This window comes from Polypterus senegalus, chromosome 13 (assembly GCF_016835505.1).
Source record: "Polypterus senegalus isolate Bchr_013 chromosome 13, ASM1683550v1, whole genome shotgun sequence".
NCBI classification, from domain to species: Eukaryota; Metazoa; Chordata; class Cladistia; order Polypteriformes; family Polypteridae; genus Polypterus; species Polypterus senegalus.
Genome location: NC_053166.1, coordinates 129,024,735 through 129,049,155, shown reverse-complemented (window position 1 = coordinate 129,049,155; position 24,421 = coordinate 129,024,735). Strand labels below are relative to the sequence as shown.

The 24,421-nt window shown below is 36.2% G+C and overlaps 1 protein-coding gene across 2 annotated transcripts in view; it reads left to right on the top strand.

Annotated features, from left to right (window-relative positions):
• The window catches only part of ints1 (integrator complex subunit 1), a 73,914-nt gene extending 51,558 nt beyond the window's left edge, over positions 1-22,356 (top strand). For both annotated transcript variants that reach the window (XM_039773965.1, XM_039773964.1), the window contains exons 40-48: positions 94-227; positions 1,336-1,528; positions 1,913-2,040; positions 4,020-4,129; positions 6,574-6,687; positions 7,833-7,903; positions 15,317-15,408; positions 18,750-18,859; positions 21,979-22,356. In XM_039773965.1, coding sequence (XP_039629899.1) covers positions 94-227; positions 1,336-1,528; positions 1,913-2,040; positions 4,020-4,129; positions 6,574-6,687; positions 7,833-7,903; positions 15,317-15,408; positions 18,750-18,859; positions 21,979-22,094 — 1,068 coding nt within the window. In that variant the 3' untranslated portion in view covers positions 22,095-22,356. The remainder of the gene's footprint in view (positions 1-93; positions 228-1,335; positions 1,529-1,912; positions 2,041-4,019; positions 4,130-6,573; positions 6,688-7,832; positions 7,904-15,316; positions 15,409-18,749; positions 18,860-21,978) is intronic.
• The last annotated feature ends 2,065 nt before the right edge of the window (positions 22,357-24,421 follow it).

Genomic DNA, 24,421 nt, shown 5'->3' with positions numbered 1-24,421 from the left:
ATTTCTTACAGTGTATTTTTGTACAAAGAGTGTCTGTCTAATTGTGAGAGTTAATGATTTGTTTGCTTGTCCTATTTTGTTTTTCTGTGCTAGCTGGATGTTTTGGTACATCGCTTATTTACATTACTTGCAGACACTGGAGACTCGAAGTCAGCAGAAAATCGAATGTCTGATGCCAATATGGCTTGCAGAAAATTAGCTGTGGCACATCCGGTTCTCCTCCTGAGGTTCTGAGTTTTTTTTTTTTTTTATTGCTTTACTTTTTCATTTATCTTCATTATTATTTGTGATATCTGGTGTTTTCTTTGTGAAATAGCCAGCAGTGTTTTACAGGCACAAAGTGTTCACTAACCCTTTGGACATGGCATGTTCATATCTTTGCCCCTTTTTTTCATACCGTTGAAATTTTATGTAGTTAAGAGATCAAGTGCACTGATTATATCAATTAAATCTGTTTGTTGCAAACCTCATGATGGCTTGCTAACTTAAATGCCACTTGTCATGCTAAACATTTCCTATTTTTATTATTTTTAAAATGTTCTTTTATTCACAATTTGATCCATTATAAAATGATGTAACACTCACTACTGAGTTTTTGATCCCTTTTTGTGCAGTATGTTTTTGAATATGTTTGGTGTCCCCCCTTTCAAACATTTAGATTATAATTGGCATAACTTCTTATGTATAAAAAATATAATGAAATGTAAGAGCGAAGGCCAGCAACCCTAAAATTCAATTAGGCTCACCAAATAACAGATTACTATAAATGGATTTCAGGAAAATTGCTGTTTTGGCCTTAGCTAAGAAAATGTTGGGTGTGTACTTACTTCTTTAGGAAGATTATACCCTTAATTTCTTAATGTTTTCATTCAGTTAAGATTGTAGCCTCTTTATGCCATCTTATACTTAATGCATTAATTTAAAACGGGACACAAAAATAGATAAAGGGTAAATTAAATTTCACTGAACCTGCCTTTTTAAATTTTTATATTAATTTGTGCTCTTCTTGGAAAGGAAATCTTTGTTGCTGAATCCTCTTGCCCCATTGTATACTTTTTATTATTGTTACTGCTATTGTACCTTTCCTTGCATTTATATTTCATTACAAAATTGCAAAGCCACGTTAGCACTTTGCAATTTTTCTGTCTTATGAAACACACATTCATGATTGTTGTCATATACTTTACTGCAGTTATGAAGGACACTTTTGTTTATTCTTCTTCAAAATTTGTACTTACACTCTTCTGTCCGAAAAAATTGTATGGTTTAAAATTGCAAATGGTTGGACTTTGATTTGGTATAATATTTTTAATCATAGTTTCTGTATTTCTTTAGACATCTGCCAATGGTGGCTGCTCTTCTACATGGTCGCGTTCACTTGAACTTCCAGGAATTCAAACAGCAAAACCACTTAGCCTTTTTTACTCATGTGTTGGCCATTCTGGAACTGTTGCAACCAGTTGTGTTTCATACTGAACATCAAGGAGCACTTCAGGACTGCTTGTTGTCTTTTATGCTGGTCCTTCAGGTAGGCTCATGTCTACTTTTTTTTCTCATACAGCAATAAGCCAAAAATAAATTACTCTAAAATCTTTACTGTGTGTTTACCTTTTCTTTTCTGATATATAATCTGACTTTTTTGGAGAAGTCAAAAGTGCAAATTAATGCCAAGAACTGGTATGTAACTGCTCCTTTCCATTCCTTCAGCACAGCAGTTTGATTTCTTCAGATAATGTTTTGTTCTTTATTCATTGAATTGAGTATTTATATGTTTTTTCTTTATTCAGTGATTGAGTATTCTATTTTATTATTTAAAGCTCTGACTTACTGTATTTTAGATCTTACTGTATTTTCCTTGAAAACTAAATCACTAGTCTTGTAGTAAAGAATATTTCCTTTATTTGTCTCCTAGAACTTCAGGAAGTGTGCTCGTCTGCTTACCACTTTTATTAGTAAATTTGTCCAGTTTATTCATAAGTATATAACTCAGGATGCTAGTACTGCTGTTCCATACCTTCAAAAGCACTCAGACATCTTTCTGTGAGTATATCTTGTTTTAAACCGCTAATAATTTATTATTGAAGGCTCATTCATGATACTTTACTTTGAGAAATTCTTTGAAAAATAAATAAATAAACCAAATTGGCTTTCGTTTATCTTGTTTGGGGTTTAGTCAGGACTAACTTTTGTAGAATAATAGTGTACTTTAGACTGATTTTATTTATTGAACAAATGAATCTACAGAAAAGTATTGCTAATATATGAATATAATATATGATAACATCTACATTATTTTTCTTTTCAAAAGTTCTTTTTTTTTTGTTTGTTTTTTTATTTTATTTTTTTTTGTTATTGACTGACAGAATTTAATTATTATACACACCAAGGCTTGTATTATATAGGTGTCCATTAAAATGAAAACGTATTAAGAGCTTTGGTGTTCAGAAGTACAAGTGTTTGTGATGGTGACATTGCTTTCTGTGATCCAGATCACAAGGCCAAGAGAGGCTACCATCTTAAAGCAGAATCCCGGAGCCACATTTGTAAACTTTCAGGATACACAGCATGTAGTTTTTTTTGGTAACACTTAAGTTTAGGTACTGCAAAAAAATGCCTGCATTACTCATATACAGTTACAGTTAACAAGACATTAATAAAGACTTCTTTTGGTCTTACTAAGATTTAAAAGTATCTGTAAAGTGGTTATTCACTTTTATGCAGTGTGGCACATTGACATGCTGTTAAGATTAATGGTAAGTATGAGGGAACTACAGAAACTTGTCTCATTTAAGTTGACTTTAGCCATTGCAAAGTGAAGTTATTTTAGTAGGCTATATTGTAGGCATGAACACTTTTATGCTTTGCAAGTTACTATGACCAAAAGAAAATTGTTACTGTCTTGTTATAAAATAGTAAATCAGTAATAGATACATTTTTGCAGTACCTAAACTAAAGTGGATAGTGTTAATACAATCCTAACAAGCTATAAAGAACATTTGGACTGTTCCTTATAAATTAGATAAGAGTTTTCCAGTTTTAAGTATAATAGGACATCCCTTTTGCATTATGTTGTTGTAGGTGATTTAGAACTCTTCTGTAGTTGAAGAAAGGCAGTGTACTTGCATCTTAATATATTGTAAGTTATTGCAGTAGATTGTTCATTAGACAGTAGTGTTCTATCAGGCATTGCCTCAGACACTGCTGTTTGAGTTCGGGATTATTGAATCCAAGACCAATAAATAAGCCCTCAGATAAGATCTTGATCCAGGACCAGTTCTGATTTTAGTATACTTTCAGATATTTATTTTTGTTTAACATTTCATGAGATATGCCATTTTAATAGGTTTTATCTTAATGCGTTATTCTTGTTTATCAAATTATCTGCTTGCATATTGCTTTAAGAGGCTGCAGACATTTCAAGCTCACAAAATTTTTAGCTTTGATGTTAGCTGAAAAATAATAAAGCACTTATGCTGCATTATTTTGCACCTTTAGGTCAGCTTTCGCTTGTTTAATGCTGAGTGTTCGGAAATGGCTTTTTTATTTATATTTGTATTTCTGAATATTGCACAGAGATTTAAAATTGTATAAATAATAACATACTATTATTAAACTTGATTAATACAATCCAGGGTCACGGGTTGCCAAAGCAAATCCTGGCAACACTGAACACAAGGCAGGAACTGGTCCTAGACAGAGAAGGGTGCAAGTCAATTGTAGGTCTGGCTAATGTGCACATTCTCATTCACACTCATGCAGGAGCCAATTTGGAGTTAACCTAATATGCACATCCCTGGATGAATAAGGGTATTATCCTAGATTACCCTAGTTAAAGAAGAGTATTAAATTTTGTAGTTGTCATTAATTTATGTTTGAAAGTTTACTAGCACCTGAACAGTTGCCATATTCAGATGTTCACTTATCATGACTTAATCAGTTTTGAGGTAGTGGAAATTTTGGGGTGGACTTACTGGATTTTACACGTTTCAGAATTGAAACATGTTTTTATTTTGGTGCAGAGGTTTGTCTTCAGAAAACCCTGACCTCATGCAGCTGAAATCTCTTCTTGCTGTCCTTACTCTCCCTGTGAAAAGTGGACCTACAGACAACAGTATGGAGGACAGAGAAGGTGAGAGCCAACATAACTATTCTGGAGCCTAAATCATGTTTGCTTTAAATCCCTGTCTTTAGCCTAATTTACAGATATTGCCTTGTAACCTACTAATGTGACTATTATTATACTACGATTAATTTTCTGTAATTTGTCTTGAAAAAGAATTGCAGAAAACAGTTGACTGCTAGTGTTCTACCAATAACATGTTCCCTAATTTTGCAGTAGGTTTTGAATCAAATGACAATAAATGAAAATACAACTCAACTGGATTCTTGAAAGACTTTACAGATAAACAAATAAATACTGTATATACCATTGTCATACACCAGTAACGGCATACTGCATAGTAACGTGCAGTGAATCCACTTGACTTGACCATACATCACACCCGTACGCATCCACCATACAGCCGCCCTGCAGCCTGCTACCGAGAGTTGATTCTACAATAAAATAAAAAGAGTAATAATTCAAAAATTCTTTGCTTTTAATGTAAAACTGTAGTGCAGAGTTTCAGTGTAGTATATGTTTACCAAATTTAAGGCTACAGGTTATTTGATTTTTCACCTTGACCTTTGGGGTTGATCTTTTGACCTTGGAGGTCAATCATCACCCCGACAGTGGACAGTAGAGGTCACGTAGCATATGTGTACCAAATTTCAGGTCAATAGGTCGAACGGTTTGCGAGCTACAGGTGATTTAAAATCTTGGACAGACAAACGAACAGCCACGGTACCGTATTATATAAGAAGATACCGTATATAAAATGTTTATTAATTAAAATTAATATATATTGCTGCTAGTATATAGAATCATTGTTATGCTTTTATCTCATAAACATCACATGTATATGTGTATGATCTATTTAGAAAGAGATAGCAGATTGTAACATAAAAAGTCACACAGTAATGGAAATAATGAAAACTCAGAAGATCAGGTTAACCCTTCTTTAACTCTTACATTCTCACTATACAGTATATCAAAAACATTTCACATTACATGTACCATTATAAACTAAAATGTATTTATGGGAAATAAAGTACAGACAGGCACCAAATGATTACGGTGCACATTCTGTATCTCACAATCTGTAATATGTATTGTTAGTGCTTTATTATTAAAAATACAAAAATGTAATTTGCAGTATGAAACCAGTATAACATGGTAATTTTAAGGATGTTTGATATTATTTGAAAATTAATTTAAGCAAGATTTGCCCCAGGCTAATAAAGCCTGCTCCAATTTTGAAAGGGAGCAAATCCTCACTCTCCGTAGATTCGATTTATTCATGTGCGTCTTGAAAACAGTGTAACCTATTTTACAACATCAGCAGTGTATTCACACCTATTTGTGGCTTCGCAGAGTAGAAAAAAAATTCTCCGAGGCCAGCAGCAACATGTGCGATTGTCCCCTTTGAACAAGAAATTGGCAGTAACTGTAGAAATTTGCACTGATTAAGTCCCTGCCCTTTGTAGACATCACTCATTGCTACTACTAATTGCATGGTTTAGTGAGATCCTGGGAATAACCCTACCTTAGTCGTTCATTGCTTCTGGTCAAACTCGACTATCTAGAGGAAGTAAAATTTGTAACAAAGTTTCTGAATGTGAACCTACAGAAGGATCATTACTGAGCCTTGAGAAGTGAAAGCTAAGGGCTGGTGCATCTGCTCAACCCTTTGTCCCCCTGCCTGGCCTAGTCCAGCTCGCCTCCCACGGCTGCCTAACTCCCTCCCTCCCTCCCTCTCTCTGTTTTCAGCTGAAAAGTCCCAGGTATGTACTTGTCTGCTTCAGTGACACATTTTAATGTCTTAATTCTTGACGTTTCTGAAGTGCTAACAATTCTCTACGTTATGATTGCATTCAACATGTTCTCAGTGTTTTACGTTAATTATCGGTTTGCAGTATTATGTGTTTATTGTATTGGGTAGCAAAAGTGTACAGTGAACAGGGCCTGCTAGAATCCAACCTTATTTTCCTGTAGATTCAATAATTCAGTATCCGTGGTTTCCGTTTCTAGGTGGTGTTTTCAGGAATGTAACCCCTGTAGTTAACAAGAATTGACGGTACTAAAAGCAGTTAAAGATGAGAGAGCAGAACAAATTTCTTTAATAAGAGTGTGTGCATTTTCCTTTTTTAAATCATCAGTTCCTTTTATTTACTTAGCTGTGACTTTTTGTAGAAAAATTTGCAGTTGGTATACAAAGAAAATCAGGCGATTTGTTGAGAGTCATGTGATGAGACAATGGTAGGGGACTGAACCAGCTAATTGTGGCTAACAGTTCAATTCCATTGCCTTTTAGAATCCATTGACTTTTACTATACAAAGATTATTGTGGACCAAAGAAAGAACAACTGAGTCTTCATAACCTTTAAAGAATTTGAATAAAAGAATATTGATAATTTGTGAAGATATTAATGCAAAGGATTTGTTTTGTTTTCTTTTTTTTTTTTGAGTAACAGAGGAGTCAACCACGGGATCCTTGCCTTTGGTCAGCATATCTGCTTCTGCTTCATTAACAGCATCTGATGTGACAAAGTACTTAAAAAATATTTCCACGAATGAATCATTGGAAGGTAATAAAATGTGGATATGTTATTTTTAACCTGGCCTTGATAAAGGTTTAAATTTATTAATAATTATAGCAATAATAATTAAAGGGGCACCCATTCACCAGAGTAAAATTATTCCACACCATAGTATTACAGTAAATTTCAAGTATTTCTGACATAAATACACAGGAGTGTTAGTAAAGGTAAAAATTCAGTAATACTGTATATAATGTACAGCTGTTTTCTTTAGCTCAAGCTTAGAATCAGAGTGATCATTTATATTCATTTCTCAAGCAAATTATAAGATTAGAATTATTCATAAAAGATCATCTGTTAACCTCGAGCCAATAACATGGCCTTGGCCTTTCAGGATATTAGTTGTTGACACAACCATCTGTACGTCGTTCTTGACTGGGCAGCCCTTCAGAATACTTAGCAGTGTCTTAAAACTTTCACCCTAGGCACTTATACTTTGAGAGGAGTGGCACCTGTAGAGATACTTGGACGCTGTAAGCTCTATTATTTCCTGTCAGTGTGTCTGCATATTTCTTAGCATCATGTCGATATGTATAGTGGTTCTCTCTCACTCTGCCTTGCCTTATAAGCCATTTTTCTGACCCCAAGCTACACCTTGTGTGCCTACCATACCTTACCTGCACCTTCCTTGGACTAGGCACAGAAGACTGCCCTTTCCTTCAAATATACCTGGGCAACACCAGGTACTTCGGCTAATTTTCTGTGTGTTGTACTTGAAGTCCTTCTCCTTGAAATATTATCCATTTTTACATTTTTTTTCCCCTTCTTTTCCTGTCATTCCCTGTAAGTGATCTTACACTGTAAGACAGCCGTATGTGTCTCAGATAATTGTAGGTGCTATGGTTTAATCACAGTGTTTGAAACATCACTTTCCTTTAGCTCATTCACACATCTACTATAATTGGGAAAAAGTTAGTGTATTACATCTGATAGCCTCACAAGTTTTGACACATATCTGCATGATTTATACTCTAAACTCAAGTCAGCTGCATTACGAACTGTGGCATTTAATTTTTGTAGAATGTGGAAATGACCAGTTCTGTTGTCCATTCAGAAGTACAAATTAATCAAGCCAGACTTTGTCATTAATCGGAGTAAATCTAGTAAATAATTTCATCTGGTCTTCATTGTAGGTACACTAGAGGTTCTCACTGATGTTGATGAGAAATCAAAGCGAAGCCCTGAAATTTTACCCTACTTTATGGTAAGTATATTTGACTGCAACGTATTGCGTCGAAAGAATATTTTGGTGTAAGAGTTTCATATAGTGAAGAACATTTTTTTCAAACTGCACCATTGTTTTTAAACTTTATGTACAGTGTTGTGAAAAAGTAAGTATACCCATTGGTTTTTTGTTTGACATATGTGGACCTACCAAGATTTGATCTGCATTTAAATTCTATCTATAAATAGGGTGATATACTATAACAAACATTATGCCATAGTTACATTTTTTTAGTCCATTGTATACTTTAAGTAAAAATAAAAGTAAAATTCACATGTGGAAAAAATAAGTACACTCCTACATTTACCACTACCTCAAATACCTAAAATTAGAATCAGGTACGCATAATTAGAACATCATTAAAGATCATCTTGGAGGAATCGGTCTTATTTAAACCTCACACATTTAGTTCAGTTCCCTCTTTGTGATGACACATACTTCAACAACAGCTCTTACATCATAAGAGATCTCTGAGGCCTTCAGAAAGAAGTTTATAGATGTTTGTGAGTCTGAGAACGGATTTAAAGAGATATCCAAAAAATTGGAAGTCAGCCATTCTTTTGTCCAGGGGATCATGTACAAGTGGAGAAAATTTCAAACAACTGCCAGCAGGCTACCCCAGCACATTCAGCCTGAGAGTAGATTTCAAGATGTTGAAATAAGTTGCTAAGTTAACATCCTACTCTGCTCATGCATCATATTTATCCTCCAAAGTCTACCCTTACTAGAAACACATACTGCAAGAAATAATATATATTATTTTAATAGTGCATTATTGTCCTTAATATGTTTTTTTTTCCAGCTCAAAGTGAAAAACAGCCATCACGTATACCAAAGTTAGCTTATTCCTTTAAATCAGTAGTATAGTTTTGAAAGTGATAACTGCTTATTCTATGTGTTATTATTTATAATTAGAAGACAATTGTGGTGGTAATTGTAGTTTTTTAACCAAGACAGCAAATAATTTTTCTTCATCTGAGATTTAATACTAATCTTTACACCTGGCACTTGATGGAATTATATTTTAAATGCAGCACGAATTGAAAGAACTGGAAGGTTGTCAAAAATGATTTCAGAAATGGTGTTTGGTTGACATACTCTTTGGTTTGTATATATTCCTTCCATTTTTGTCAATGTTCAATAGTGGACTGTTTTGCTACTAGAAAAGCTTTGTCATTATTCAGTTAAAGAGATGAATTTAAGCCTGTATGCTGAAAAAAAACAGTATAGAACACTGCTTTGATCTCCTGTTATATTTGGTAGCACTTTGTCCAGCGCAATACTTCAGGTAATTCAGGAGATCTGTCCAATATGTCCAAAACAGAAGGAAATAAATTGTGGTAAGACACTGTTTAGCAAAGATTACTTTAGATAGAAATGGCTTTTCTTCATTATCGTTTCTTCTGCTATATGCAGCATATATTAGAAATGCTATGAAATTTTTTCTGATATCAAATTTCTCAAGGGTTTTATTGGCCTATTCGCAAATGATCACAGCTAACATTTGTTGGATTATCCATGGTAATGTTTTAAGTGCATAAACTAGGAAAGGACACATAAATATATGCATGCTAATCTAATCATTTTAATGGCAATGGAATTAGAAGGTAATCTTATCTGCACTTTTGTTTTAATTGTTGACCAATAGGTCACACTTTTCCAATTGCAAATTACTCACTTCAGGTTTACAAGAACAGAACTTTAGTATTTACAAATGTTTTCTGAATAAAATATGTATAGTGCGTTTTTATCATGTTTTTCCACTATGTATTTTAGTTACAAAATACTAAAGCATAAATTCATTCTGTGTAGCAGCAGCAGTCATTATTTAGTGTTTTAATTATATGATTGTGTTAGATTATCTGGATGTGGTTATACACAGCTGCTGTGTTGTATATGCTATTTTCAATATAGTACAGTGGTAATCAACGCCAGTGCAGTGCTGTCTATAGATCCTATCATACATACAGTAATCACATTGTTCCTGAGTGTTAAGTGATACTTTTGTTTTTATATGATCTTTTAGTTATCGTTATCAAAGTATAACCACAAGTAAAGTGTTACTCACTTCCATTATAACTATACACAGTGAGAGAATGAGAGAGGTGATGAAAGAATGACTCCAAATAGAACTGTGAAAACAAAGAGAATAAGCTGGAGTTGATGAATTAGCCTCGGGCTGCTAATGAAATAGAAAATAAAAACACTGGCAAGCTGTTTCCACTATTCATTTGAAGCTCTGATTGTAATCATACTGCTGTCTGTGTTTTTGATTCAGGTGTAAATGTTTGCCCAGCACATGCAATTTCTGAAAAAAATATATATATATATGGATTTTAACCACTCTAGAGAGAACTTTTTTCTCAGAATTTTACTTTCTGTTATTCAGCCTGTGTGTTTGTACAAATGGCTTTTTCTTGTTATAAAATGGCACCTCTTGTGCATTTCCTTTGCACTTAGATAAGTATGACTTAGGCTTTTAATTTTCTGTGTAGTCTTAAATATTTTAATACAACAGTATGTTAAGAATGTCTTAAAATTATTTTATTTCAGGCATTGAGTGTGTCAAAAAATGTATAGTTTTATCTGCCTGTCTGTTGAGGATTATTTTAGGTTAGTAGTGGAAGTGTGTTAGGCTATAATTAATATTTTCAAAAAGCCAAAACCTTAAATTTTGTTAATTGAAATTTTTTTTATTTACATCACCAGTGTAAAGGAGAGGAGGAGGTTATACTACAGATACTCAGCTTTGAGAAAAAGTGTGTTTTTTTGTTTTTGGGTTTTTTTTGGCATTTTTTCCTAGCATGCTTTGTTCTGCTATTCTGTCACAAATGTCCCTGAAATTTCACATTTTTAGCAGCTTTGTGTCGAAATAATCACTATAAGTGTAAAGCTAGGTTAGTGTCAAAAATAAAGTATATTTAGAACAATTTATATAGTGCCATTTCAATAGTGGTCACAAATCAATATTATTTTCCAGGTTTTTCTGTATGTCTGTCTTTCTCTCTCTCTCTCTCTCTCTGTACATACTGTATATATCTCTCTATATTTTATAACTAACAAAATACCCGCGCTTCGCAGCGGAGAAGTAGTGTGTTAAAGAAGTAAAGAAAAGAAAAGGAAACATTTTGAAAATAACGTAACATGATTGTCAAAGTAATTGTTTTGTGTATTTGGCCGCAGCGTCACGAGGTTGTTTTCGTCTATATATACACATACACACCTATCTACATTATATATACACACATACATACATACACACAGGTATACATATGTGTATATATATGTATGTGTCTATATGTGTGTGTATAGCTTTGGTCACTGAGTGCAAGGGAAAAATAATAAAATGTAGTGTATAAGTTATTAAACAGTAAAACATTAACGTTTTAAGAAGTAAAGCTACATTGAGCATTACTGGAGTGGTTTCGAGTAAACTACATTTTAACGACGGTGTAACACAACACGTAAGTAGTACTAACAGCAGCTAAAATGTATATGGATGATCTCTCGGTAGTAGATCCCTTTTGAAAGGCGCTACACGACGGCAGTGGTATAGAAATTACATTTTCTATGTGAACGTCCAAATTTCTGCCTCTGGTAATGTGCCTTACCGGCATTACCAGCAATTAAAGAAAATTAGTTTTGTGTCCTCTGCAGTGTTAAGAGAGAAAGGCTTTGGTTTGGGATAAAAGGAAAAAAGGTGTAAAGAAAGGAAAGTTGCCTTTTTCTTTTATATAGTGTAGAGAGATGTCTTCGCTGACGATATGAGCTACTTTTGGGGACAGTCGCGGTGGGTCTTGTGTAGACTGGTGAGACGTCCCTGCCATTAATTGGCTGTGATGGCACTGATGGTACTCCACTCCTGTGCGTGTCTTCATAATCCGAACTGATGACCTCATAATCATATACGTGCAAAAGGAAGTGCAAAGCGCCTTAATATTAGTTTGCTGCGGTGTAGAAAAGGGATCCCATGTTTGCACTTGTCTGGGCTATAGCTCATGGGAAGGGGGGAAATTTTAAAAGTGTTTACTTTCACTTAAGGCAGAAGCGCAGTCAGCGTCTCAAAGGCCGGCACAGCTACGCGCGCCGGCTGCCTGACTTTTGTAGTATTTTTGCAGTGCAGGAAACGCCACTTTTTGCAGACACGTTCACGTGAGCAAAACTCTTCGCGCTCTTTAGAGGTCTTGTTTTCTCTGCTTACTGCGTTCATAGTCCATTCACGTGAGCCGCTCGGAGTACATGCATCGAAGCTTCTGAGCTGTGCCTGTGCTATCTTCTGTGATCTCGTGATGTCCACAGCGTTATTTAATGTTAGCTAAGCCCCGGCACTTAAAAGTTTCTCACTACAGCAATTTTAACTCCGTTAAAAAGTGATCCAAAGTCTCGTTTATACCTCGTGTCTTCTCATTAAACGTGTATCTCACGAATAAATTATTCGTTTTTCTTCAGCGCTCTTTGGGGCTCTTCATTCCTCCTCAGCAAGCTTTGTCTCCCTCCTCCCGATTATGGCACATTGAGTAATGTCCACTGGCCCTTTATAAAAGGCACCCAAAAGTGCTTCAGGTGCTTGTTGTCCCACTTCCGGCAGCACATCTAGGTGTGGCGGAAGAACCACCCACATGGGCTCAGGAACAGCTCCAGAGGCCCCAGGCGGTACCTCCGGATTCCAACAGGGCTATAGACAACTCAATCTCCCATGAAGCCCTGCGGGAGTCCAAGGCACCACTGCAACCCATGAGTCTGCTATCTAGTATCCTGGGGGAGGTAACACCCTGACCAGGCTTGCTTCCCCAATCCTTCCAGTGAAGAGGTGTCCCAACCGGGTAAGGGTCCCGGCCATCAGTGACAATATATATATATAAATATATATATACATACAGTGGTGTGAAAAACTATTTGCCCCCTTCCTGATTTCTTATTCTTTTGCATGTTTGTCACACAAAATGTTTGTGATCATCAAACACATTTAACCGTTAGTCAAATATAACACAAGTAAACACAAAATGCAGTTTTTAAATGATGGTTTTTATTATTTAGGGAGAAAAAAAATCCAAACCTACATGGCCCTGTGTGAAAAAGTAATTGCCCCTTGTTAAAAATAACCTAACTGTGGTGTATCACACCTGAGTTCAATTTCCGTAGCTACCCCCTGGCCTGATTACTGCCACATCTGTTTCAATCAAGAAATCACTTAAATAGGAGCTGCCTGACACAGAGAAGTAGACCAAAAGCACCTCAAAAGCGAGACATCATGCCAAGATCCAAAGAAATTCAGGAACAAATGAGAACAGAAATAATTGAGATCTATCAGTCTGGTAAAGGTTATAAAGCCATTTCTAAAGCTTTGGGACTCCAGCGAACCACAATGAGAGCCATTATCCACAAATGGCAAAGACATGGAACAATGGTGAACCTTCCCAGAAGTTGCCGGCCGACCAAAATTACCCCAAGAGCGCAGAGACGACTCATCCGAGAGGTCACAAAAGACCCCAGGACAACGTCTAAAGAACTGTAGGCCTCACTTGCCTCAATTAAGGTCAGTGTTCACGACTCCACCATAAGAAAGAGACTGGGCAAAACGGCCTGCATGGCAGATTTCAAGACGCGAAACCACTGTTAAGCAAAAAGAACATTAGGGCTCGTCTCAATTTTGCTAAGAAACATCTCAGTGATTGCCAAGACTTTTGGGAAAATACCTTGTGGACTGATGAGACAAAAGTTGAACTTTTTGGAAAGCAAATGTCCCGTTACATCTGGCGTAAAAGGAACACAGCATTTCAGAAAAAGAACATCATACCAACAGTAAAATATGGTGGTGGTAGTGTGATGGTCTGGGGTTGTTTTGCTGCTTCAGGACCTGGAAGGCTTGCTGTGATAGATGGAACCATGAATTCTACTGTCTACCAAAAATCCTGAAGGAGAATGTCCGCCATCTGTTCGTCAACTCAAGCTGAAGCGATCTTGGGTGCTGCAACAGGACAATGACCCAAAACACACCAGCAAATCCACCTCTGAATGGCTGAAGAAAAACAAAATGAAGACTTTGGAGTGGCCTAGTCAAAGTCTTGACCTAAATCCAATTGAGATGCTATGGCATGACCTTAAAAATGCGGTTCATGCTAGAAAACCCTCAAATAAAGCTGAATGCAACAATTCTGCAAAGATGAGTGGGCCAAAATTCCTCCAGAGCTGTAAAGACTCATTGCAAGTTATCGCAACGCTTGATTGCAGTTATTGCTGCTAAGGGTGGCCCAGCCAGTTATTAGGTTCAGGGGCAATTACTTTTTCACACAGGGCCATGTAGGTTTGGATTTTTTCTCCCTAAATAATAAAACCATCATTTAAAAACTGCATTTTGTGTTTACTTGTGTTATATTTGACTAATGGTTAAATGTGTTTGATGATCAGAAACATTTTGTGTGACAAACATGCAAAAGAATAAGAAATCAGGAAGGGGGCAAATAGTTTTTCACACCACTGTATATATGTGTATATATATATATATATATATATATACACACAATATGTTTTTCTTTTCATTTACTATTGGAGATGCATTTACTTATAGTGATTTGCTTCAAGTTACACATTGAGTCAGAAGTGGAGACTGGCCATATTCTTTAAAGTCGATTGCTTACCTGCCAGGCTACAATGTCACTCTTTAAAAATGTTTAAGCTCTCCCTGTTACCACCCATCCCCCAGACACACACACCCTTTGCAAACAGAAAGTTTCTAATTGTTGCTTGTTTACTGTTAATTGAGATTTCAGCACACACATTGCAACCAAACTCATGCAGAAACTGCAGAACACTATAAAACAAGATCAAGGAGTTTGTGGAATAATATAAGAAATGTTTTGAAGTAAAGAACCTGGAGAAACTAAATGTTGAGTTTTTATTTTCAATAAATAGCTTGGTTTTATTTTTAAAAACAATTTTAGTGAAGCATAATTCGTAATGACGACTTTATGTTGCCCATGTACTTAATCAACTAGCAGGTCTTTTGCACTTGACGTTTATGCCCTTTACAAACCCAACAACCTCTTTTCAGTTGTAAAGAATGCTGATTGACAGTTGTAATTAAAGCTTTTTCATGTTAGATGACCATATCATTATATTTCATTTTCAGTTTCAAACCATTATGAACAGAATAGCCCTTTAGCCGCAAAGTTTCTGAGGCTGACTTTGGGAATTGTTTCACACAAGGCTATAATTTCATTGTCTTCCACAAGAGAAACTGAGTTATGCCTACAAAGCTTCAGTGACTTTTATGAGACATAAGCAAATTCAATAAATGTTTAAACTAACTTGTTTTTTGTTTTAAGTTGTTGTGTTGGTAATATTCAAATATATGCATAAGCAAATAATTGAAAGTGGTATGTTTTTTATTAGAATGATCTACAAAGACTGATGGCCTCCCCAGAGGAGCTGTGTCGCAACATGGCATTCAGCCTGGCCCTCCGATGTATCCAAAACAGTCCATGGTAAAGCAGACATATTTTATATTTTATTGATCCTATTAGACTTTCTTTTACAATTTATTGAAGAACATCAGTTATGAGAAATTGATATTCTTATTTTTGTACAATCTGTTTGCCTTAAAAATCCTTTTTTAATCAACCAAGTATTATTTTTGTATATAGCACCTTGCAGGTATCCTGGCTGCCTTCAATATCACAAGTGAGATGTCACAGGCATAGGAAGTGTTCTGTTTGGTTAGAAAGCAATGTTATATAAATGAATGTACAGTTGGATCAATAGGTATTTAGACAGTAGCACAATTTTCATAATTTTGACTCTGTACGCCACCACAATGGATTTGAAATAAAGCAGTCATTATGTGATTGAAGTGTATAGTAGACTTTCAGCTTTAATTTAAGGGTTCACCAAAAATGTCATATTAGCTGTTTACTGATGTCAGACATTTTTCTGCATAAATCCCCCTACCTGCTCCCCAGTTTCCAGGGGCCTCATGCTTAACGCCCAGCGTAGAATTCGCACTATAACATGACGTAAGCACAAAATTCGAAATGTACTTACACACAGAAAAAACTAGATGCAGGAATCTGTGCGTACTCCAACTTCCACGTTCTTCCGCTACATAAATCCCAGTCAGCGTGAAAAGTAACACTCGTGCTGTCCCGCCCCAATTCCTCCCAGAATTACGCTTCTTTGAATATGCGAATCTTCAATATAAATAGCCTTTAAGCTCAGCTTTCAGTGAAAAGACAATGGGAAAAGCACGGGGGAAATGATAAGAATTTCAGCGAATACCAAGTGGAGGCAAAGGAAAAACATACTATTTGTTGATTTAAACAGTGGTATAATCAACAAAACGAAGTTGATTGAGTGACATAGCATGTGGGAGAAACTAGAAAGCTCAAGTTCACAAAGTCACACGGTGCCAAAATAAAAAAGAAGTCACATTATAAAATTTGCCGTGAAAAGGCGAGTTGTAGCCCATCGTCTGAGCTTATTAGGGTACAGACAAAAACACAGTGTAAAAAAAATGACACGAAATATCAACTTTAATCTCGAAATTTCCACTTTAATCACGTAGTTTATTTTGTCATTAAAGAAGAACATCATAAACTTCATCTTAAATTCATTTAATTTACTAGTTTCTCAAATCCCATCGTAACTAGAGTAGCATGTTAAATGCTTTGTTTTGTATTTGATCTTCTATGTGTGTGAATCACTAAGTGCTTCCGTTCTTTCTCTTTCTCCAACAGGACACAGAATCCATTACATTTGTGATATTACAGCTCTCTGAATAATTAAAATACTGAGATGTATACATGATATCATTTTCATGATGATTGGAATGAAAGCATGTTATTAAACATGGGAACACGGTGGCGCAGTGATTGTTCATGTCTCACACAAGATGCTGCTGCGCCATGCGCGACCTTCGATGAAATAATTTATTGTAGCAGTACTGTCTCTTTTAAATGTATTAACCTGCAATTCCTGTCCTTACTTTTCTTTCCCCAAATACCCAATTGCCAAACAATCAGCTCTGTAATAGACGTTAAGCCATCTGTAAGCTTACAACGACGATTCTTCAGAACTTTTAAGGAACATTGAAATATCTTCATAGTATGTGTTTAATTATTCTATCCATCTATCCTTCCAGTGTCACGCCAGCCTCAGCAAATATACAGTGCGCAAGGCAGGAACAATACGTGAACTTGCTAGCACTGCGGCACCGTGAGGTACCGTGAAAATGTGCGTGGCTTTACGCCAAGTGTAGGTTTTATAAATCGCGATTCGAACGTGGAAACATTCTTATGCAACATTTCTGTGCGTATGCACCGTTTATACATGAGGTGCCAGGTGTTCAAAAGTATAAAGAGATTTGACTGACAAGCTGTTCCGTACCCAGGTGGGAGCAGTTCACACAGTATTTCATTAACTATTAAGCAGGTAAAGGGTCTGGAATTGATTCCAAGTGTGGAATTTGCATTTGGAAATTGTCAATGTGAACTCAGTGACACCGGACAGTCTGGAAAGCCACAGAAGACAACTGTTTTGCATGGTGAAATAGAACACCTTCTAAACATTTAGCCAAACCAAGAAAGAGCACTCTTCGGGTGATAGACCTATCATTGCCAAAGTCTACAGTCAGTGGAAGACTTCATTAAAAGTAAACACAGATGGTTTACCACAAAGCGCAAACCACTGGTAAACCTCAAACGTAGGAAGGACAGATTAGATTTTGACAGAAATCATTTTTAAAAGCCTGTCCAGTTCTGGAACAGTTTTCTTTGGAGAAAGGAAACTAAGATCAAGTAGCTGCAGTAAATGCCTGGCAAAGTATCACTAGTGTATAAACCCACCATTTGGAGATGGTCATGGGTTCCAGACTTTAGGCAGTCATTGATTGTAAAGGATTTTCAACCAAATATTTAAAATGGATCATTATATATCATTATGATTATAGTAGTTTGTCCAAATACATTTGAGCCCCTGAAAATAGGGGGACCGTGTATAAAAATATGTCTTTTCTAAACAACTTATTCCATATTTTTTTTAAACCCCTTGAATTAAAGCTGAAGGTCTATACTTCTTGATTGCTTTGTTTCAAATACATTGTGGTGGTGTACAGAGCCAAAATTATGAAAATTGTGTCACTGTCCAAATACTTGTTGATCTGATCTTAAGTATATTTGTTAATGTGTCCTACTGTGGATTTTTGCCACACCTAGTATGTAACCTGGTAATTCAGGCATAGGGTGTGCTTCTTAGCAAGCCTTTGAAATAAGTAGGTTTCAAATCTGGATGGATAAAAGGAGAAAGCTTTTCATCATAAGGTGAAAAAATTAAACTATGGTTTGTAAAATTAAAACATCAACTCACTGATATAATTCTCTAGTGTATTACTGGAGAATTTAAATGTTGGCATCAAAAGATTTCTATGGGTAGCAACAGCATTTAATTATGTATGCAAAACTTGTGTTTCAGTTAATATAGTTTCTTATACCATCAGAAGGAAATTTTAAACTGGAGAAAACACAACAGATACAGAATATGAGTTTCTGAGAGTTAACAACTTATGCGTTAGGCAAATTTAAGTAACAGCTGATAAAACTGAACCTTTTGAGCAGTAGTGTAGACATTTATGAAGTGTATCCACCATGATTTGTCAATTATTGTCATTTATGAGAAGTGTTGGAGCTCTAATCAGTCAAGAATAAAAACCTAACTCTGTCTCTAGACTATTGTTCAGAGTCTTTTCTCTTTTATGGTCTGATCATAGAGGCTGCAGAAGTCCACATAACTTTTGTCATTTCTTAATTGATTTATTTACTTTTTTTTAACTAAGCATGGCTGCTGACTTCCTGCCAACATTTATGTACTGCATGGGAAGTACTAACTTTGATGTTGTACAGACAGCTCTGAGGCATCTTCCAGACTACACCCTTCTTTGTCAAGGTAAACAGTGAAATTTAATCAATCCACATTTGTGCAAAATGTTTTCTCTTCCCCAGTTGTTCAAGCTGCATATTTGCAAAAATAATTTTTACCTGATTTCAGGAAAGCCATTTCTACATATAGTGAAGAACAAGTTTGCTTTTTTTCCTGCTTATGTGTACCTATAATACATAGTTAATGCTGTACCTTTTTTCATTATACTTGACATGAAAACGTTTTATAAACTTTAGGCTATTGACACTGAATAGTCATGCACTTCTGAATTTTCCCTATAAAAAATATTCTCAAACTGGACAGCAATCTTATTTTATTGACTTGATGAAATATAAAACATGACATTCATACTTCCCCCTTCTTATTGGACAGCAGAATGCAGAACATTTATGGTCAAATACAATATTTCACAGCATGTTATCTGTTGCAGTGAATTGATAGACTAAATACTGCAAAAGCAGTCATGGTTCATGAGCTAAACCTAACAGGTAATACAAAGACATCCAACACCTAACTTTGGATTTGTGCAGTAAAATAGAGATAGTGTACATAATAATACTAGCAATTAAAAGTTAGTCATTATCTCATGTAGAGCCATTATTCCACTCATGTTCATGGACAGATCAAATCACATGCGGCTGGCTGAGGCAAGTGCATTCATTTTTTAGAAAAGCTTCAAAGAAAGATTGCAAGTATGATAACAACTATCATTGTTCTGGATGTGCCTTTAAAAAGCCAAATTGAAAAGAATATGGTCATTTTGATCTGAGTTGTTGGCAATAATCAAGTTTTGTAATCTAATTCATGAAGCAGATTATCACTAAGACATCAAATTTAATATGATAATTTACTACATATTTGGAATGGAATATGTAGTAGAGGAAAATAAAAGTTAGCACTCGTAGTGTCGTCCCCAGGGAACTAGCCAACACCAGATGGGGTGCCAACCCTATCACCTTGAGCTCCTCTGCACTTGCACTCTGCTACTCCACAGAAGAATATGCGTGTCCAGTTTGGGAGTGGTCATCAAATGCCAAAAAACTCGACCCTGCGCTCAATGAGAGCTGTTGCTACATCACACGATGCCTAAAACCGACACCCATCAACACCCTCTACATCTTGGCCGGCATTGCTCCCCCAGACATAAGAAGAAATGTAGCGAGTAAACAGGAAAAACTAGAGGACCCCAGACACCCAATGTATGCCCAAACGCCTCAAATCTTGTAAAAACTTCATGCTGGAGACACCTCTAGGCCCAACAGCAACAAGATTGGACTTATGGAGCAAATGCAACAGAAACATCAACACAATCGACGGCATTAGCACAGAAGTGAGAGAACATCTACCTGCTGGAGGTGACCTAGACTGGCCAACATGGTTAAAGACTTAACTGCCTGCGCACCAGGACTAGCAGATCCAAAATCAACATGACCAAGTGGGGATACTCTGATGACAGCGACCTGTGCATCTGCGGGGAAAGACAGACCATGGAACACCTCCTGATCTGCTGATTCCTGGATAAACCATGGAGGACCTCACCGCGGCCAGCAACAAAACCATAGCTTGTGATCACCATTGGAATGGCATATGAAACTTTTGGTTTTAAGGACTCGAAAAGAAGACTACATATTTGGAATACCCACTTTATCTTACAACATGTATAGTATCACCTAGTGTTTATAATCATTTCTTATAAATTATAAGTATTTGGGGTACCAGCTTTGTCTTAGTCTGCCTTTTTAGGAAATTTCCCAACTGCCAATTTCTATTTTGTCCATGTTGATTTTCAAAGCAACTGTATATAAACAATGCTGTAAAAGAAACACTTTCAGCGTGACAGGCAGGTGTTGATGGCAACATACAAAAGTAACCTCTCGTATATTTTAGCATATTAAAAGTACACTTTGAAAAACTAGTGCCTTATGTCTGTAATTAGGTAAGATGGTTTTTATGCTTAAACATTTGACAATTAAACTGCTGAGGGCAGGTCATTGCTTCTGCCCCTCACTAGGTCAGCTTTTATGAAAAATTAAAAAAAAAATGTTACTTTTAAATCTATACAGTACCAATGTAACAAATTTACTTTCTATTTTTTTCTATTAGTATAATTTTTACTCATGTAAAATAACCACCCACATGATGTCAAGGGTAGGAATTATTTTTCATAAATGTGATTCACTCAACGGCAACCTTAACCATAAGTCAATACCAATGATGTGTGCAAAAGCCAAATACAAACTACGTTCAATTAGCTGACTTTTTGGTTAATTTTATCCTGGATATTACGGGGTCCTTTATCTAGTGATAAATAACCCTGTCATCATAACCATTAAAAAATGCATGAAGATGTGACTTTAAGATTTAACTGTTAAAGGAAACATACTGATTTCTTGAGTGTTGTTCCTGAGTTTGCGTATAGATTAAGTTCTGTAACTCCCTTTAATCTTGTCAGTTCTCAGATTTAAAGACAACAGAGGATCAGAGAATGTTTAGTGAAGGGCTATATTCCATATCCCAAAAATGAACTAGTGTGTAAATAGAACATGTTACAGTGTACAATATCTTATCCAGCAGTTAATTACAAACATCTACATTGTATTGTTGAGACAAGTCACATAATTGTACTGTAGGTTTAATAGCACTATTATTTGGATGTTATGTTTTCGGTCTCAAAATATTTTGTTTAATAGAATATATTACAAATAGTACAACTAATAATTATACATCCCTTGTGGATTTCAAGGATAAAATGTTGGAGGGGCTGCATTGTAGGAGTAGGAGAGTAATTAGCAACGTTTATTTTTATAGCTGCTTTTAATTTGTAAGTATAGCTCAAATTGCTTTGAAAGTATTACAGAAATAGTTATAAAAGATGCAACGTGGTACTTTTGAATTTTTAATGGTGTCAGTATTTGATTTGATAACATATATGCTGTGGTCTCTTGACCAGCGAGGAGAGCTGACTGGTCAGTGTGCTGGTGAAAATAAGCCTGTCTGGGGGAGCCAAGACAAAGATATTGCCTGGCCCCATATACTTTAAACTCTCCCAGTGGAGGAATTAACTCTGTGGTTTCTGACCAAAGTAAGTTGCTCTTTGGTAATACATTTTGTGTTTCATTTCACAGAACATGCAAGTATTTTGCTGCACAAAGCTTTCCTTGTTGGGATCTATGGACAGATCGATACAAGTGGTATGATCTCGGAAGCCATGAAAGTCCTTCATATGGAAGCAACCACATGAACCATTGTGGACGACTGGATTCATCTAGTTAATTGTTAAAATATTCCACTGTATATTTTTATATATAGTCCGATAATAGTTGCTTAAGTGTGGGTTGAGAAGACTTTACTATCAATAATGACTTTTTTTGTACTGGAAACTTTTTGCCATGAGTACAACCCAGGGTAATGCTGAAGCAGAATTACTCCAAAAGATGATTTTGCCTTTAAACAAATAATGTTTTGTACATAATTTTACTCAATTAAACTACTTTCTTCTGTAACCTTTTAAGTCACTTCTGTTTATTTTATGTATTTATTTTGAGACTTATTCCTTTAAATTATGTCCATTAAAATCTGATATTTAGCCATTAACATAAAGCCTAGACAAATAGACGGAATTTCCAGGATGTTAGGCATTAATGTTTTTGATATTTTCTATATTCATTATTGAAATTGGTCAGAAAAATTTGGATATTCCAGGTTGGAGTGAACAAATGGTGTCATTTAGAATTACAGCATCATTTTTGTAGAGTAATTGATAAAATGAGTAACATGATACATCAGTTACATTTATCTTTACTCAAATAATTTAAAGATGGCCTGCTCGTTATGTTTGACATTAAATTTACAGTTCTAGGATACTGTGCTTTAACCTAAGAGCATATAATATTTAAACATTAACAGTATGGCTGTCTCCTTGCCTATATTGAACAACAACTGTGCTGCCTTAAAACCTGTCTGTTTAATTTTCATGTTCATATTCTTTATCTTATCGTAGCACCCTGAAGCTAAACACTTGATTCTAGTTAGTTTTTTTTGTTGTTGTTAAGAAAGGTATGGACCAGACAATTTAAAATATTTATTTATTTTTTAAGTTTTTGCAGTTTATCAGGATTGTTACTAGATTTATCAATTTGTTGTGTTCATTCATTCATTATACTTTATCAAACTAAATTTAATTAAAATCTGATTATTATCTGGTTAGTTTATTTGTTAAATATTTTTCAGATACTAGCTAAGTCTAAAGCTAACTAAGTCAGTTCAATTTATTATTTTAAAGATGACTTGTACAGTACTTTTAAGACTAATGCTGTTTACTCAGATACAGCACTTGCTAGAATCTGATGTTTGAAATCATGTTTTCTTTTTGACATTGTATTGACTTTATAGAAGACATTACAATAAGTGGATGACAGAATGTACTGCCCCTTGTATTTTTGAATGACCCATTTACCATATATATATATATATATATATATATATATATATATATATATATATATATATATATATATATATATATAGTCACAAGAACGAGACATTGACAGATAAAGAGTTGGGGCAGCCACCCGTATATTGTGGTATCCTGGCTGCAAAAGTCGTTTTCTTAGTAAAATACAGGGCACTGAAGTGCATACAACCGAGTCCAAAACAAGACTGAGGAAACAAAGGAAAAGGGGGCAGGTTTTAAAGGGGGAGACAGGAAGTGAGGTCGTATGGATCTGGCACGTGGTCTTCCACCATTGGCTCGTAGCCGGAGGTGACATCAGAGGGACTGGAGCTGGTGTGGCCACTTCCATTGGCTCAGTCCCGAAGTGATGTCAGGAGATCCAGGTGAAATCCCCGGGATGGTCTACAGGCAAGGGAGAAAAGAGTCAGTGCACTCTGCCACACCCGGCATGCCTCGAACTGCCTTCACTCAAGCCCTTTAGCTGCCTCCCATGCGCGTGTGTGACAAGGCCCCCTTAGCCCAGACCCGGCGGGTCGGGCGACCTAACCGAGAGGTCGTGAACCCGAGAAAGAGCATCAGCGTTGGCGTGGAGCGCCCGGCGATGAACGGCGAAAACTTGTGCGGCTGCAGGTCAAGAAACCACCGGGTGACCCGGATTCGACTCCTTGTGGAGGGCCATCCACTGTAGGGTGCATGGTCCGTGACAAGGGTGAATTCCGCCCAACAGGTAGTACCTCAGCTGAGTAATCGCCCATTTAATCGCCAGAGCCTCCCTCTCCACCGCAGCATACCTGGTCTCCGGTCCAACAGTTTCCGGCTCAGGAACATGATGGGGTGCTCCACACCATCGACGCTTTGGCTCAGCACGGCGCCCAGGCCTGTGTCCGAAGCGTCCGTCTGGAGGATGAAAGGCAAAGAAAAGTTAGGTGCCATCAAAACAGGTGTGGGCGTAAGGGCCTGCTTTAAGTCACCAAATGCAGCGCCTGTTTTTCAGTCCATACCACAATGTTGGGGCCCTCTTCTTTGTTAAATCAGTCAAGGGCCGCTCTCTCCAAAACCGGGTACAAACCGGCGGTAGTACCCGCTAACCCGAAAGGCTTGGACTTGCCGCTTGG